We start from the raw sequence: 16895 nt of genomic DNA on the forward strand, positions 1-16895 counted from the left end.
GCGACCCGGCCGCCGCGCGCTTCTCCGGCCAGCCCACCGGGTCCCGGCGCCGTCTCCACGCCGCTGACCCTCAGGGGGCAGGACGGACTGCTGCTCCTCGCGCCGGCGGACGGCGGGATGGAAAACTAAGCCCAGTTTTGGTCTTTTTAACCTTTACGAGAAGAGGCGAGGAAAGAAGGGGGTGTGTGTCTGGGGAGGGCGAAGGAGCCGCGAACACCTCCTCTTAACTCTCGCAGCCCCGCGAGCGAACGACTGCATCAGCTGCCTCCGGCCGGAACCGCCGACACAAGGAGAGGGGGCAGCGCAGCAGCGAGCGAGCGAGCGAGCGCGGCCTGGGAGGCTTCGGGGCGCCCCCTCACCCCCGCCGGGTGGCAGCCGCGGGAGCGGGCCGGGGGCGCCGGAGGCACGCTCCGGCGATGAAGCGGCTTCCCCCGTGGCTGGTGCGAGCCGGTGCCAGGGTCCAAGGACAAAGCCGGGAAGCGCTGGTGGCGCCGCTCCTCGGGCTGAGGGGGGGGCATGCACCTGCATAGCCCGCGGGGCCTCGGCTCTCCCCGGCGCGCCTCAACTCCGCTGCTTCGCCGTAGCCTGCTCCGGATTTACTAGAAGCCATTTTGTCTCCCCCACCCCTCCCCTCCCCTCCCCTCCCCTCTCCTCTGCCCTCCCCGCCCCCTCCACTTCCCCCCTTTTGTTAATTAAAACTAAGAAGTAAGAATGGCAACGACGTGGCCGGGTCCCGTGGAGAACGCTTAAGGACACCACGCCAATTCCTTCCTTCCTTCCGAGGTAGGTGACAGCGACTCACTGGGTGGGGATGGTTGCCGCGGGGGAGAGAAAGCCTCGGCTCTCCGAGGGCTTGCCTTGGGGGGGGGGGCTGGAGCCAGGGGCCACGCTGTGGCGGGGCATGCTTGTATTCCGCCGGGCCGCTCCGTCTCTCTAATCGCCCCCTCCCCACCTCCTTCTCCAGATGGAAAGAGGAGCTCCTAGCTCATTTAAGCCGGGGTAGGGCTGGTTCTCCTTTCCGAGCCAAAATCCCAGGCGATGGTGAATTATGAACGTGCCACACCATGAAGCTCTTGTGGCAGGTAACTGTGCACCACACCTGGAATGCCGTCCTGCTCCCCGTCGTCTACCTCACGGCGCAAGTGTGGATTCTGTGTGCAGCCATCGCCGCTGCCGCCTCCGCCGGGCCCCAGAACTGCCCATCCGTTTGCTCGTGCAGTAACCAGTTCAGCAAGGTGGTGTGCACCCGCCGGGGCCTTTCCGAGGTCCCCCAGGGTATTCCCTCCAACACCCGGTACCTCAACCTCATGGAAAACAATATCCAGATGATCCAGGCCGACACCTTCCGCCACCTCCACCACCTGGAGGTCCTGCAGCTGGGCAGGAACTCCATCCGGCAGATCGAGGTGGGGGCCTTCAACGGCCTGGCCAGTCTCAACACCCTGGAGCTGTTTGACAACTGGCTGACCGTCATCCCCAGTGGGGCCTTTGAGTACCTGTCCAAGCTGCGGGAGCTCTGGCTTCGCAACAACCCCATAGAAAGCATCCCCTCTTATGCCTTCAACCGGGTGCCCTCCCTCATGCGCCTCGACCTGGGGGAGCTCAAGAAGCTGGAGTACATCTCTGAGGGCGCTTTTGAGGGACTATTCAACCTCAAGTACCTGAACCTGGGCATGTGCAACATTAAAGATATGCCCAATCTGACCCCGTTGGTGGGGCTGGAGGAGCTGGAGATGTCAGGGAACCACTTCCCTGAGATCAGGCCTGGCTCCTTCCATGGCCTAAGCTCCCTCAAGAAGCTCTGGGTCATGAACTCCCAGGTCAGCCTGATTGAGCGGAACGCTTTTGATGGGCTGGCCTCGCTTGTGGAACTCAACTTGGCCCACAATAACCTCTCTTCTTTGCCCCATGACCTCTTCACCCCACTGAGGTACCTTGTGGAGTTGCACCTACACCACAATCCGTGGAACTGCGATTGTGACATTCTGTGGCTAGCCTGGTGGCTTCGGGAGTACATACCCACCAATTCTACCTGCTGTGGCCGCTGCCATGCTCCCCTGCACATGCGTGGCCGCTACCTGGTGGAGGTGGACCAGGCCTCCTTCCAGTGCTCTGCCCCCTTCATCATGGATGCCCCTCGAGATCTCAATATCTCTGAGGGTCGGATGGCAGAACTTAAGTGTCGGACTCCCCCAATGTCCTCCGTGAAGTGGCTGCTGCCCAATGGGACAGTGCTCAGCCACGCCTCCCGCCACCCGAGGATCTCTGTCCTCAATGACGGCACCTTGAACTTTTCCCACGTGCTGCTCTCAGACACGGGGGTCTACACTTGCATGGTGACCAATGTGGCAGGCAACTCCAACGCCTCGGCCTACCTCAACGTGAGCACGGCCGAGCTCAACACCTCCAACTACAGCTTCTTCACAACAGTCACAGTGGAGACCACTGAGATCTCACCTGAGGATACAACGCGCAAGTACAAGCCTGTTCCTACGACGTCCACTGGTTATCAGCCGGCATATACCACCTCTACCACGGTGCTCATTCAGACCACCCGTGTGCCCAAGCAGGTACCCGCGACAGACACCAATGATAAGATGCAGACCAGCCTGGATGAAGTCATGAAGACCACCAAGATTATCATTGGCTGCTTTGTGGCAGTGACTCTGCTAGCTGCTGCCATGTTGATTGTCTTCTATAAACTTCGTAAGCGGCACCAGCAGAGGAGTACGGTCACAGCTGCCCGGACAGTTGAGATTATCCAGGTGGATGAAGACATCCCAGCGGCGGCGTCTGCAGCAGCAACAGCAGCTCCATCCGGTGTATCAGGTGAGGGGGCAGTAGTGCTGCCCACAATTCATGACCATATTAACTACAACACCTACAAACCAGCACATGGGGCCCACTGGACAGAAAACAGCCTGGGGAACTCTCTGCACCCCACAGTCACCACAATCTCTGAACCTTATATAATTCAGACCCATACCAAGGACAAGGTACAGGAAACTCAAATATGACTCCCCCTCCCCCTAAAAACTTATAAAATGCAATAGAATGCACACACACACACACACACACACACACACACACACACACAAAAGACAGCAACTTTTGTACAGAGTGGGGAGAGACTTTTTCTTGTATATGCTTCTATATTAAATCTACGGGCTGGTAAAAAGAAAAAGATTATATTAAAATTTAAAAACAAAAATTCAAAACAAAACTATTTTCTAACTTGTAAGTTCTATTTAAAGGGGGGAGTGGGGATCTTGGGAACATTGTGGGGTAGGAGCCACAAGTCAACTTGCTTTGATACCAGAAGGGATTTCTGATACAAGGGGGAAACTGCTAAGATAAACTAAAACAACAACAAATATCCCTAAAGAGGTAGGGTGCGGGCTGCTGAGGGGTGGGGTGGGGTGGGGGTAGACTGTCATTTTTTAGAAGATGCTTCACAGCATACAGGAATACCCATTTCTATAGACACCTTTCTTAAGCTGAGAGCTGTCTTTGCAAATTTATTTTAAAAAGAAATACGAAAAAAGCACCGAGAATTTGTACTGTGCCAAAATGTTGAGAGGCAATATTTTTTTTTTTTCTTCAGAGGCCAAGGGGTAGATAGATCTGTAAATGTATTTTAAACAAGAATACCACCCAAATCCAAATGACTCCTTAAAGGGGCTCAGTCTTTCCAGCGGTCCATGTGCACAAGGCTCCTTGGCTTGTGCACTGGGACACGCGTGTGCCCCGCCTGACAGCGCGCCTCAGGAAGGAGCCGAGAAGGAAGGGGGCTGGCGTAGCTCTCAGTCAGATGCTTTCACATTGCACCAGATTCCTGCAGATGGGTTTAACCCACTCTCTGCAGGGCATGTGTCTATTCAGGGTTTCCCTTGAGGGGGAGGAGGCCCCCCAAGGGGGGGTGCGGCCACAGAGGGGGGTGGGAAGGGAGAGCAGAAGCAGAGAGAATGTATTCACAGGAGGCCATAAATTAGCATTGTGCCATGTCCACCTGTTGTTCCTGACAAAATGATTGTAGACAATGATGGCATTTTATGATTTTTTATAAGGGTTTTGTTTGTTTTAAGGTGGAGAAGGAGGAGAGGCTGGGATTGGGGAGCTTGGGGGAGTGGAAGCTTTTCTCATGCTTGTGATTTGGTGACTATTCTAAATGCTGATTCATTAGGGATTATTACAGCTGATGTCAACTGGTTGTGGTGATGGGGTGGGGGCAGAACAGGAGTGGAGAGAGAAAAAGGGCACCGGCTCATTTAAAGTATAATGAAGCCTTTACTAAACGGGAGGGTTCACAAAAAAGATGTGAATCCACAGTTAAAACAAAACCGATACACACTGCAGACAAGAACGGAGGTCTGCAAGGAGTCCTGTGGAACGTGGCACAACGGGGGGAAGGCTTCCCTCTCCCAGGCCAGCCTTAGGAGGAGGTGGAGGAGAAAGGGTGGGCATGGGCAGGGAAGGCAGAGATCTCTGTTATTCTGGTCCATAATGCTGTAACTTCTTTCATTTATTATTTTAGCTTTAAAGAGAAATAAAGGGTACAGATTTGAAAGGGGTGGGGTGGGATGGGGGGGTGGGGGGGAATGCCAACAAAAGAACACTGATTGTAATGTGAGAAAAGTGTATTTTTGTATTTTAATAAATATTGTTCAATTTTTAATTCAATGTCCCCAAAGGGTTAAATTGAATAAGGTCCTATAGATTCTTATAAGCATTAACCAAGTCATTTCTATTTAAAGAAAAAAAGGGAAGGGGAGGGGAGAGGTAAGGTGGGAGGGAAGACAATGTTAAATTTCTTTCAAGTATGGGAGAACGCTAAAGCTGTCAACAATCTTTCCTTAGCTTAAATAAAAGCACCCCGATTCTAGTGCACCTTCCACAAGCTAAGTGTGTTAGTCCCTGGCTTTGTTGGGGGTAGAACCAAATTCCTGATGCCCTGGAAAAGCAGGGGAAATGGGTCAGCCTCAGCTCCTGGGACCGGGCCAGAAGTTAAATGCCACCTCAGCAGAAGCTGCTGGTCAGGCAGCACCAGCTCTACCCAGAGACCCTGGGGGACCTGGATTTAAGAGGTCTGCAATAATGCTGTTTGGCTTAAATTTTCCCACAGGCAGTGTTCCTTCTGTTCTCTAGATGCTAAATAGTCAAACATGTCTTGGTGGTGGTGGGTGTCTGTCTCCTGATGCTTACTGAGTACTGACGTCCAGGGAGGCTGCATGAACTGGGACCCTGCGTCTCTTCAGCACTTTTATACTAATGCAGGAAATCGGGACTGAGTGGGTGTGATCTCCCTGGCACTGAACCGAGAGAGAGGCAGGCAGCACTTTGCAGCAGTTGGCTAGGAAGGGGCCAATTCTTAATCCCCTGGGTATAGATGTGTCCTTTCTGGGTCTCAGTGTTTATGGTAGCATGCATGCACGGCCCACCTTTTAGAAACTGTCACTCACATTTCCAGGCTCCGAATAGATGTGCCCTCTGGCTCTCCTTTACCATCATAGCTACCCCCAATAAAATGAGAGCTGCAGCAGAGTAAAGGGTGGGACTTGGCCAGGACCAGCTGAAAAAGCAAAATTTATCCTTTTCCCAGTACCACGAGACAGCTCAGGCTGCTCAGAACAGCTTCCTGGGCACACATTCAGAGGCAACTGTGGACAAAGTGGTTGCTTCAGAAACAGAGGATGTGGGGCCAGTGTCCTCACACCTTTCCTTTTTTGGCGGCTAGTTGGATAATTAGGGATTGTGCGACCGCTCTGGAATGATGAAGGGTCTGTGGCTGAACCAGAGGTCTGAAGGGAGGGTAGAGAAATGGTCCTAAAACATTCCTGGGGAAGGGTCCTAAGAGCAAACACACTGTCCTGGGGGCTGGGTGTATTGCCATCTTGGGATCTGAGGGAGAAGTGCTTTCCAGAAGGAACCTGAAAGGAGGTGGGGGAGACTAAGAATATGGTTGCTGGGTGGAAGTGTCTTCAGAGCTGCAAGGGTGGTTCCTTTCCGCTCTGGGCCCACTCCTCGACCTGGGCACCGTTTCAACTTGTAGGCAGCAGAGCTCCACTGCCTCGACGTTGGGTAGTGCCTCCTTTGTAGCAGGCACCTGGGACAGCTTTTCAGAGAGGAGTCCCATGAGCACCGAAAGTGCAGGCTTTCATGCTGTGTTGGTGACTCATGCTCAGGCCTGGCTGCCAGGCTATGGGACATGGGTTGGTAGCTCTTCAGGGGAGTAGTTTGTAGCAACACGTAAGAGGGAAAGACTGCTGCTGATTATATGGAGTTAAGGACTTTTCTAAAGGCCATGAGAGATCATTTAGTCTAATCCTTTTACATTTTATGATCAAGGAAACAGCCCCAGAGAAACTGAAAGATATCTCCAAGGCCACACTGCTAGTAAGTGGAAGAGGTGGGACTTATACCAAGATCTCTGGACTCCCAGGTCAACTGTGCCTTTCTCACTCAGGCTCTTCTGGGCTATCGAGAACCTATTTCTTTCCCTGCCACTATGCAGTGAAAATGGGACCTTCCTCTAGGTATCGCTGTGTTCTCTTCTCCTTTTTGAGGTGCTCAATCTCCTTCAGAACTGGCTCTACTCCAAGGTCTGGCCAGAATTCTGACCACAGGGGCGCCACAGCTCGCCGAAGGGCCACGTGTGCTCACTAAGGGGTTAGTCCCTCAGGGCTGTACTTAACAGCTTCTGACTCGGAGTTCAGTGGCAGACGGCTGCTGGAGAAAGGATGACGTGGATCAATCAGGCAGGGTGTTCACAAGGGGAAAGGCAGCTGGACCTTCTCCCAACCTCAGCCTTGGAAGCTCTGCAGAGTTGAGGATGGACAGAGGTCATCAAGCACCTGTCAGCAAGTTCTCCATAGTGGAATGGTTTCTGCTTATTTGGCTCAACAATGAGACTACCGGGCAGCTCCTTAACTTCTCTCCTCCACCGTACCTACCCGGGCCCCAGCTCTTTAAGTGCCATGCTGTGGCTGCCACTCCCAGCATCTGCTCTGGGCCTTTTATCGCTCTTGGTGTTATGCTGCATCTTATTATCAAAGAAGGGAGAGAAGACAGTCCAGCTTCTAAGGTCTAGAGACACTGGCTTTATCAGGGCTGTTTAACATGCACTGAGGCCAAGAACTTGCTGGGTGCTGAGTGGAACAATGTAGTAAAGAGTTCCTGGCAAAACAATTCCTGTTTTGGGAAAGAGGGAAAGAGGTCCAGAGTCCATGGCCATTAACAGTGGAGAGTTCTGGCTTCCTTCTGTGGAGATGGACAGAGACTGGACAGGGCTAAGGGGGCCTTACACAGCCTAGACTACTACCTCAGGGGCCAAGAGCCCGCAATTAAGGCCCCAACATTTTACTGCAACAAAGCAGCAGGGGATTAAAATTAGAGAAGAAGAAAAAAAAGAGAGAACATTTATATCCAAACATATGTCTGATTTTATCTCCTCTGCTGGCACTCAGCACTCCATGCCATCGGCTAATGCGGGCACTGTTCACGCCATTTCTAAATCCTGCCTCAGCTAAACTGCAAGGCAGTTTTTGGCTCAAAAGCACCTCCCTGGTCTCCATGCATTCAGAAAGCACCCTTTACTCCTGAGGGGGTGAGAATGGTTTGGGCAGTGAATTAAGGTTGTTTTCATCTTTGCTTTAAAGTAAAATGAAGTAAATTGCTTCTTGGAGCAGGGATAAATGCTTCAGGAACCAGATCGGTGAAACATACATATTTGCAAAGCAACATAGCACAGTGCTTACAAGTATAGACTTTGGATCTGGTCTTCCTGGGTTGAAACTCAGCTCCATCGCTTACTACTTGTGTAACTTTGGATAAATACTCAGTTTATTCATATGTAAAATGGATGCATTACTATCTACATCTCACTACTTCATAGGTTGCTGTAAAAACCGAAATTATATTATAAAGTCACACTTAAGAGTGGTGACTGACATCATATAGTAACGCTGTTATTGCTGGTAGTGTTTTGATGCTAAACATAAGGATACTGACCGACTGACCAGCCCCCAATCACCACCTTGATTCTAGAACCTCATCTGTGCCCAATGAAAGAATATGCCTCTTGAGCTATTCCAGCGAAGAATGATGCTTACCCAGAAGTTGGGGCCTGGGGGACAGTACCATGTATATAAGGCCAGGGCCAGCGGGAAGGAGGAGTTGTACTTTTCCCTCCCAGAAACCAGTGCCTTGTGCTCTGTTCCCTAATCCAGCTCTCTAGTTGGCCCAAGGGGCTGTTTTAGTCCAGGAATAGATTACCTTTCCTTGGCTAAGCCAGCTGTTGGCAGTGATGCACATGCTGGGGGCTGGGCGAGGAAACCTTTCCCTAGGAAACCTTGGTCCTTTCCTAAGGCAATAAGCTTCCTGGAGGCTTCTGCCCCTATCCCTGTTTCTCTGTCACGGTGCCTTACCAAGGGTGGGGCCGGTGAGGGCCAAGGCACCTGGAGGGAGAAGGCAGCACAGAGAGGAGCTACTGGGGCTTCAAAGCAGAATTAAAGGGCAGAAAAGAAGACCATAATTTGAGCAAGTGAGAGCAGGATGGAGCTATATGGCAGACAGACAGGCTAAGGGTCTGCAATGCAGTTAAGAAGGAAAGCCAGGGAGATTCCACTGTCCTAGCAAGCGAGAGGCTGGCTGGACCCTGGATGGGGGAGGACTGTTAGTGTGATATTCATGGCCTGGAACAGAGAAGAAAAGCAGGGAGATCAACTTTCCAAGAGAAGCCTAAGAGAGAATGCATTTTGATTTCCTAATGAGTGGCTAGAATTAGATTTTAGGATGATCACAGGTTTTATACTCTGGTACATGCCAGCTCTGCTGTTAGTACTTGGGCCAAACCACCTACCCACAACAGTCCTGTTCTCTATCCTGCAGGCTGGCCAACTGCCTGGGGGAAACAACCCAGTCCTTAGGACTGTGATCTAATCCGATCCCTGACTGGCTGGCTCATTCAGGGGTCTGCACTGAACCTGGTTCCTCATTTCTATTAGGGCAAAGAGAAGTGGGTACAAGTCACTGTTTATCCATAAACAGTGATACTCCAGAGGGAGGGTATTATGTAAACTGTGTTTTTCCATAAAAATGATGACGACTAGGAGTTCAGTGCACATGGACCCTGGCAGTGAGTCAGAGAGATTAGGCTGAGACCTGTGGGGGATAACCCTGGGAGGAGCTCTCGTGTCAAAACAGCGTTAGCATTTGAGAAGATGGTGTCTTCCCTAACTTACCCCATCAACATTTCTGATCCTCCAGTAGGGAAGCATGGAGAGGAGAAGCTGCTCTAATGCCAGGTGGGGGACTAGATGGAGCAGAGTGGTACTAAGCCTTTCATGGTCATTCATTCTGTGCACCTAGGAACAATACTAGAACAATTACTGAAGTTTTTATTACCAAATGCCAAAGGTATTGGTAATTGATCCACTAGTTTCTTTAATACTCATCCACCTCCTTATAATCCAACTAATAAGCAGCACCCTCCAATAATTTTTTTAATGTTTATTTATTTTTGAGAGAGAGAGACAGAGAGACAGAGAATCCGAAGGAGGCTCCAGGCTCTGACAGGGGTCTCGAACTCACAAACTGTGAAATCATGACCTGAGCCAAAGCCAGACGCTCAACTGCCTGAACCACCCAGGTGCCCCAATAATTGTTATATCAGGGTGTTTCCCTCTGTAATCCCCCTCTGAGTACAGTCATTCGCCATGATAGGACCTAGGACATTTTTGCAAGATTGTTCCACTCTAGAAGATTGATGATGGCTCTTTCGTCCAACAGTTCTCATGCATTTCCTCTAAGTTCCTTTAAGGTCTCATCCCTGGTTTCCCCCTGTCTGCGATGGTGCTGATGTAGTCACTAGATTAAGTCACTCTACCTGCTCAATGAGTCAGCAAGGATGACTGAGAAGAGCTTTCACACACTAACTGTTCCCTGTGCAAAGTTTGGTTTCTTGGCCTCCGGCTAGAGTCTTCAGGGGCCTGGCTTCTTCCCTTCACCTACCTACTCATCCAGGTTCATTAAGACCATTCAGGCAGCTTCTCCCACTCAGATTCCGCCGTGTGGTGAACTGAATGAGTTACAGACAGCTCTCCGCTGAGGCAGTTCCTTGCACAGAGAGCGCAGCAGTGTTTGTGGGAATGCTCAGTGTGTCCCTCACAGAAGGCCCAGCACAGGCCCAGAAATGGAGCTGAGGCCTCAGATACTAACAGCCTACCAGCTGCAGTGGTTACAAGTTATAATCTATTACCATTGCAAGAAGACTTAATTTCTGGACTTAAGGGAAGTCGGATAATACTTTATCCTATTAGCTCTGCTGTGAGAATTGACAATGGCTTCCTTCTGACATGACAGCATATTCTTCCAAATCATCTCTTTAAAGGGATGAATTGGGAGAGTCTGGAATAAGAAAGGAGGGAGGGCCAAGGAAGAGACTGCTAAAGGAATCAGGGAAATCTAATTTTTTAATTAGAAATGAGGAGGGGGGTGCTTGGAGACACATGGCAAGGGTGAAATACCCCAAAGCATATTTGCATTTCATGTTGTTACTCTGATGAGGGAAATGACTGCACCTACTGGGTGTATTGTACGCACGCGTGTCAGAAGGAGGTTCTGAAGCCAGAGAAGCATGAGAACAAGAATAAGGAACTGGCCTATTCTGTACTCGTCCTGTGCAGCTTTCCCTTTCCTTAGTCCCTCTGCCACATGGCTGGTTGAGGTCCACATCTCCTCTGACCAATGGTATCAGGTCAGCTGAGGGCACCTTCACATCATGGGGGTGTTACCAAGGCTGGCCTATCTTGGGATGGCAAGACACTGAGGACAGAGCGATGGTTTATAGCTTCAAAATTCAGAGATGTGAAGACAGTGAAGGGGATTTCCAAGTTAATTTAGAAACTCTGGTTGGACCCCCTTATTTTATTTATGAGGAAAATGAAGGCCAGAGAGATATGACCTCCCCAGGTGTCACAGCTGTGATGCAGACACCAGATCTCTGGTCTCTGGGTTCTCAACCCAGTGCTACCACTGAACACCAGCAGTGCCATGGTGACTAAAAATCCGGGGGTGTCATTTACAGAAACTACAAAGTGACTAGTGCCCCTGAAGTTTGCCATTTGGTGCAATCCCTTAGTTTGCTTCCAGGGAGGGAAGGGGAAGGCCTTTCACACCAGAACCTTATCTTTGCTTAATGCTCTGAGACGCTGCCCACTCATGCCTTCATTCACTAGCACTGAGGAATCAGGCAACATTTCCTTTCTCTTCATCCACACATGTTCCAAGGCATGGGAGTTCTGATGGCAGCCCAAACATTTGTTGCTTATGCCACTCCCCCTTCCCTGGCAAGAGCAAAGAGCTGTAAGGTAAAGAACTCATATTCCCCGTACAGGGAAGGCATACAGAAGCTAAATCATGTTAGAGGTCTGTTCAAGGTCAAGGTGACCACTGAGAAGTGGAGGAGTCTGGAGTCCTGCTTCCACGTCTCTTGCCTTCCCTGAAACTGGGTCTAAGAAGCTACTAAATGTCTCCTCTTCCCCCATATCAACAAATCCTCTCCTGGGAAATGGAGTGGTCCTGGCTATAATTTTATCACATATATTTAATTAGAATCTGTCTCCTTCATGATGGTTTCAAGCCAAATCCCAATAGAAACATTCTAAAAGAACAGCCGCTTTCAACCAAGTTAATTTAGCAGAAATTTGCCATCTTGGATGGGATAGCGTTACCTCTCTTTTTGACTTCAAAGCTGGGAAGAGAGGGGAGGTGGAGAACGCAGAGAAATAAAGAGGAGGGCGGGGGCTTCAAGCAAATGAGTTTTCGTCTATTAAGGAGTGGTAATTTCTGCTAGCTCCCCTAGAGACTGGTCCCCTCCAATAATGGCCTGACTCTAATGATTCCCACTCCTAAGCAACAGCCTGTGTTCTGCTGGTGTGGGACAAACTGTGCCAGAGAAATTCCCTTTCTCTCGGAGGTGCTGCTATCATTACGCAGGAGGGATTAGCCAGCCGGGAGGATGTGCTCTTGGTGGGGAACAAGAAAGAGAATGAGAAAGGATGCTCTTTTCTGCTGCTGACCTAAGATATAAAAAGCTGAGTAAGAGGTAACAGGTTAGTGATAAGATGAGAAGGGCGGGAACTGTGGACAAGGGGGAGAAGAGGGAGCGAAAGCGTAGGTGCCTCCCGAGGAGTGATGAACTCAATGCAAGACAAGCACTGGTTGGCTGGAAAGCAGGGGCAGGTCTTCGGCGTGTGGACGGTGGGTGTGGGTTGAGCTCAGACACCTTGGACAAAAACTGATGAGCATTTGAGATGTGAAACATGGTGGTAAGTAAGTTCACTGGAATCAATTTTGGGCCCCTAAATATGGATCGTTTCCAGGGCACAAGTACAGGGATGTGGGCTGACACTGAAATTGGGGTGACAGCCATTACTGAGGCTCCCATTTTGCCCTCTCCCTCCTCGGACCCTGAAATCAGTGGGGAAAGCTAATACTGTGGCCCTAGTTTCTGCTGAGGCTGCTGCCAGCAGGTCTTGAGCAGGGGGTGGGGAGTCCCCTTATTTTGCCCCTGGTGGCTTCCTTGTGATGGAGACGGAATGCTTCCAGAGGCTGCCTTGCCAGATGTGCCAGCAGGCAGCCCGGCCAGAGAGCCTGCAGTGCAGACAGATGCCCTGGGCCGTATTCAGGATGGCAAGACCCTTTATGGTACTGTGGCTGGGCTCTGGGGCAGAGCCAGAGCGGCAGGGTAATGTTCCTCAGCCAGATCCATTTCCCCCCAAACCTCTTCAAATATGTGGGCCATGGAGGGAGGCAAATTTAATTAAATTACTATGTCATGGGCTGCCCTTGCTGGGCAAGGGCTAAAAACGGGCTCACGCTGACTTGCAGACCCATTTGTGTGCACAGAGCATGCGTTTCTTGTGCTTGGGCTGTCAGCAGCTGGACAGGACTGGCAGTGCCCAGTGCTGGCCCCTTTGCTGCAGCAAGGCAGAGTCAACAGTAATCTAACCCAGGCCCCATATGGGTCTGATGACCTTTTCCTGTCTACTTAAAAGATGACTGAATGGTCTCCTACCCCCCCCCCCCTTCTACATCAGTCCACTTCTCATGTGCCTCTCTCGCGGACACCCAGGACTTGCCTGTAAGGTGGTGCAGTGTGCTGAGCTGGGGAAGGAGGAATGAAGCTGCAGAGAGGTGTGATTCAGAGTAGTGCACGGGCAGGGTTTGTTTAGCTTGGCAGGAGATAGAGGGGTCTCCCTGGTGATTCTCCAGAGTGCCACTTCAGCAGTTCCCCAGTGGCAGCTCCATGCTGCACGGAGAACCATTTTCAGGTGCCAGCAGCAGCAAAGCTTTCTCTCCTCCATCCCTGCACGAGTGCCATCGCTGATACCAAACCCAACCATCACATGGAGGCGAGAGAGTTCAGCAGCAACTAGAACTGTTTAACATGTGGAAATCAACAACCCAAATAAAAGCTGGCTGTGCCGTACCTGTCAACCCCACAAGGTCATTCCACTTCATTTCCATTCTGGAAGTTGAGGCCTTACTGCTCCAGTTTACAGAACCCTACGAGAGTGAAGACTTTGCCCATGCGTGGTGCTGCTGCTGGCCCAAGGGCTTCCCTCTGCTGGTGTGAAATGGCCTCAGGTGGAATCAAGTGTGCTGTGTAGAGTAGGAGACACTAAGAGCCTGGTGGTGGGTTTTTCCATTTGGAATTAAGATCCTGGAAATGTCAGCTGGGCAATCTTTTTCCCCACTTGTCCCCTGGGAGAACAGAGGCATCTCTCAGGTCTAAAACTTGCGTGAATGCAACACATGGAGGCTGAGAGGCAGCCCCACACTGAGACATGTGGCTTCAGAGAAACAAAAAGGTTCCTGGGTAGGTGACTACACCAAAGGATCTTTCCTTCCTTACCTGACAAGAGGGATAGAAGACAGCAGACCCCATCCAGAGGCTATAGTAGCCATGACCTCTGGAGTGGAATAAGGCCCCTTGATCCCATTCCCCCCTCACGTTCCCAGTGCTCGTTAGACCAGAGAGCACTCCCAGATACCTGGACTCGAACTGTGGAGCTAAGAGCAGATACCTCTCAGGTAGCCTCTGTTTTCGGTAGTCAGTATGTTATTGGTTGTTGGTGCCAACACAGATGTTTTATCATTATTAAGGATTAAAAATATCCTTACCCTGAAGAAAACACCCCAGGGAGGAATATATCTCAGTTCTGATACTCCCCTATAATAAAAGGGTTGGCTTTGGGGGCTATGTTTCTGTGTAAGCAGCCGAGGACTGGGATAGTTTTCTCCATAGGAAAAAAAGCCCTGAAATAATGTAACAGCTAAGCTGGCCTCAGGATGAAGGACGTGAACATCAGCACTGCTGAGCCAATGGCATTCCAAAGCTGCTGGCATCCCTTAGGGTAACAGGTGATGCAAATGAGCCTGTCCCAAACCACACAGGGGGAGTAGTGCTCCCTCCCCACTGCTGCTGGCTGTGGCTGGAGGGTGTGGCTGTCGGTCTCTCAGAGACCCTACTAGATGGGACACCCTGTGCCTTGCCCACGGCTCAGCAGTGAGCTACCACGGGGAGAGGCAGAGTGAGGCCCTAGGGCTACTGCGGCACAGCGTTCTTCTGTACAAGGTCACCCACAACCCCTCTCACATTTGTTCCTCATCACTTCACTTGTCTTGGAGAGGGGCAAGGAGAAGGGAAATGGATTGGTAACAGTGGTGGGTCACAGGGCACCACCTTTTAGTACCCTGAACTGGACTGAGGAGCTGAGAGGTGGCGCACCAAGAGGTTGTCAAGTCTGCTTTAAGGGAGGAAAGGGAGGGAAAAGAAGGAAAGGTGACATCCGGCACCATCTCTCCCTCAATCTCTCTCAGCTCCCAGTAATACTCAGGAAGCAGAGTGGGTGGAACTAAGCATATTTGTGAAAACAGATTCGTTCTGAGGCAGGCTGAAAAGTATTTTCTACACAACATGAACTTAGACGCTGCTGCACACTCATCCTATATGCCTCAGGTAAAATTAATGTCACGTTTCCTGGGTTAATGTGCCAGAGCATGGACAAAGAGGGGTCTTCATCTGAGCCCCACGTGGACCTGCGGGCAAGGCCTGACCCAGCCCCTTCATCTAGGGGAAAGCGGGGCAGGGAGGGATGGGAGTGGCAGACGTTGCTGGATGAGGCTGGGGCCATCTGCACTACTGTGAATCAAGGTTGGCTCAGACAGAAGGCGCGAGGGAGGAGGTGCAGCTGCTGATGGCTCAGACAGCTTGGACCTGTCCAGGCAAACAAGCCGCTCAAGTGCAAGAACAGCCAGCCAAGTAGGCAGAGCACGAATAAGGACTTAAAGCTTGAAATATCTGACAAGATATGGAAGGAGGCTAGGAAGCTGTCTGGGATTTCAACTGGTGTCTGGCCTTGCTTCTCACTGCTAAGGCAGACTCTTCTGCTCCTGAAGGATGGGGTGTGATATCTGGGAGCCAGTGGGCAAGCATTCTTTGAGCTAAAATCTTAAAAGAAATATTCATCTTAAATTGCAAAGACAGTTCTAGATTGTTCTCCCTCAGTAATGCCCTCTGAAACAAAAGCCAGTCACTGTCCCCGGATATCCATCTCTGCTCCAGTCACCTGCCCAAGGTTAAGAGCAGCGGGCCGTGTGAGAGTATGTGAGCGGTGAGGGCAGGGGACCTGGTGGCACTGCACCATCGATCGTACAGCCTGGGAACGGTGCCTCAGAACTAGCTAAGGAAGGCGACATGGGGCGTGTAGAAGAGGCAGACACCTGCTCTTCTCTTGCACCCTCCTCGGTGGTGGTGGGGCTCGGATGTTCAAGTGCTATGACAGCCCCTTCTGGTGAAGACTCTCCGAGACCGTGGTTCTCAGTCCCAAGTACACACTGCCAGCACTGAGGAGCCATTAGGAAATACCAACGTTCTGACTCTAGAGCAAATACAGCAGCATCTCTAGAGGTGGGGACAGGATTTTGATATTTAAAAATATACAGGTGATTAAAGGGCAGGCCCAGAATTAGAGCCTCTGCTCTAGAATCCGGAGGGAGCCGGGGATGACTCAGTGGTCACAGTGGTTTCTGACAGGCAGGACAGTCGTGTCACTAACCACAGAAGCACTCCTGACACATAGTTTTGCTTTAGCTTAGCAAGAGCCCCTGAGGTTTCATTAAGGTTCAGAAGGAGTAACTTCCATGAGAGCTGGCCAAGTATCAATTGACTGACCGCCCTGGAAAAACAAAGGGAAACCCTCCTACAAACGTGTCACCCTCCTTGGAGCCGCAGGTGGGGAGAGTGAGGGGACAGATGCTCAGAGGCCCGTGAATATCAAATGGGAGAAACCAAGGCACGGGTAGATATCATTTATTTTCAAAGGAAAGTGGAAAAAACCCAAGAGTGTGTTTCTCTCCTGCCATTACAGGCCAGAGACCTTCCCTGGTCATACAGGCTGCTCTGCAAGCTGACCCAGGCAGGGCTCAGATCGCCACACAGTTCAGGTTCCTAAACTCAATGAATGAGAAACTACTTTTTAAAATGCTAGGTTTCTGACCCATGGCCTACTGGCATTCCCTGCCACAGCCCTTCTTTGGCTCACTTACTCATCTGTATGTTTAGAGCCAGAATGGTGACTGGCCCTGTGCCAGGTGCTGGGGAACAATGGAGATGGGAGACTTGGTCCTTGCCCTTAAGGAGTTCCCTGCGGTGGGGCAAACACCATGATGGATAGCCCAAGGGTGGCGGCAGCAGGGCAGCTGCGTACTAGGAGGCAGTAAGAGCATCAGGGAGCTGCTGCCTCCTCCCGGCCACCCAGTCCGGTGAAGGCCATATGGCTTGGAGTTTGCAATCTGAGGCTCTGAGGCTCCTTGTTCTTATGAGCGGGCAG

At 51.0% G+C, this 16895-nt stretch overlaps 2 protein-coding genes across 2 annotated transcripts in view; one reads left to right on the forward strand and one right to left on the reverse strand.

The window, feature by feature from the left end:
- The window catches only part of SND1 (staphylococcal nuclease and tudor domain containing 1), a 413215-nt gene that overhangs the window by 57916 nt on the left and 338404 nt on the right, over positions 1-16895 (reverse strand). The window lies entirely within an intron of this gene.
- On the forward strand, positions 7-3404 carry LRRC4 (leucine rich repeat containing 4). Its single transcript, XM_029923903.1, has 2 exons — positions 7-783; positions 965-3404. The coding sequence occupies exon 2, from the start codon at positions 1065-1067 to the stop codon at positions 3015-3017; it is 1953 nt and encodes a 650-aa protein (XP_029779763.1). The 5' UTR covers positions 7-783; positions 965-1064; the 3' UTR covers positions 3018-3404.

The sequence above is a fragment of the Suricata suricatta genome, chromosome 2, assembly GCF_006229205.1.
Source record: "Suricata suricatta isolate VVHF042 chromosome 2, meerkat_22Aug2017_6uvM2_HiC, whole genome shotgun sequence".
NCBI lineage: Eukaryota > Metazoa > Chordata > Mammalia > Carnivora > Herpestidae > Suricata > Suricata suricatta.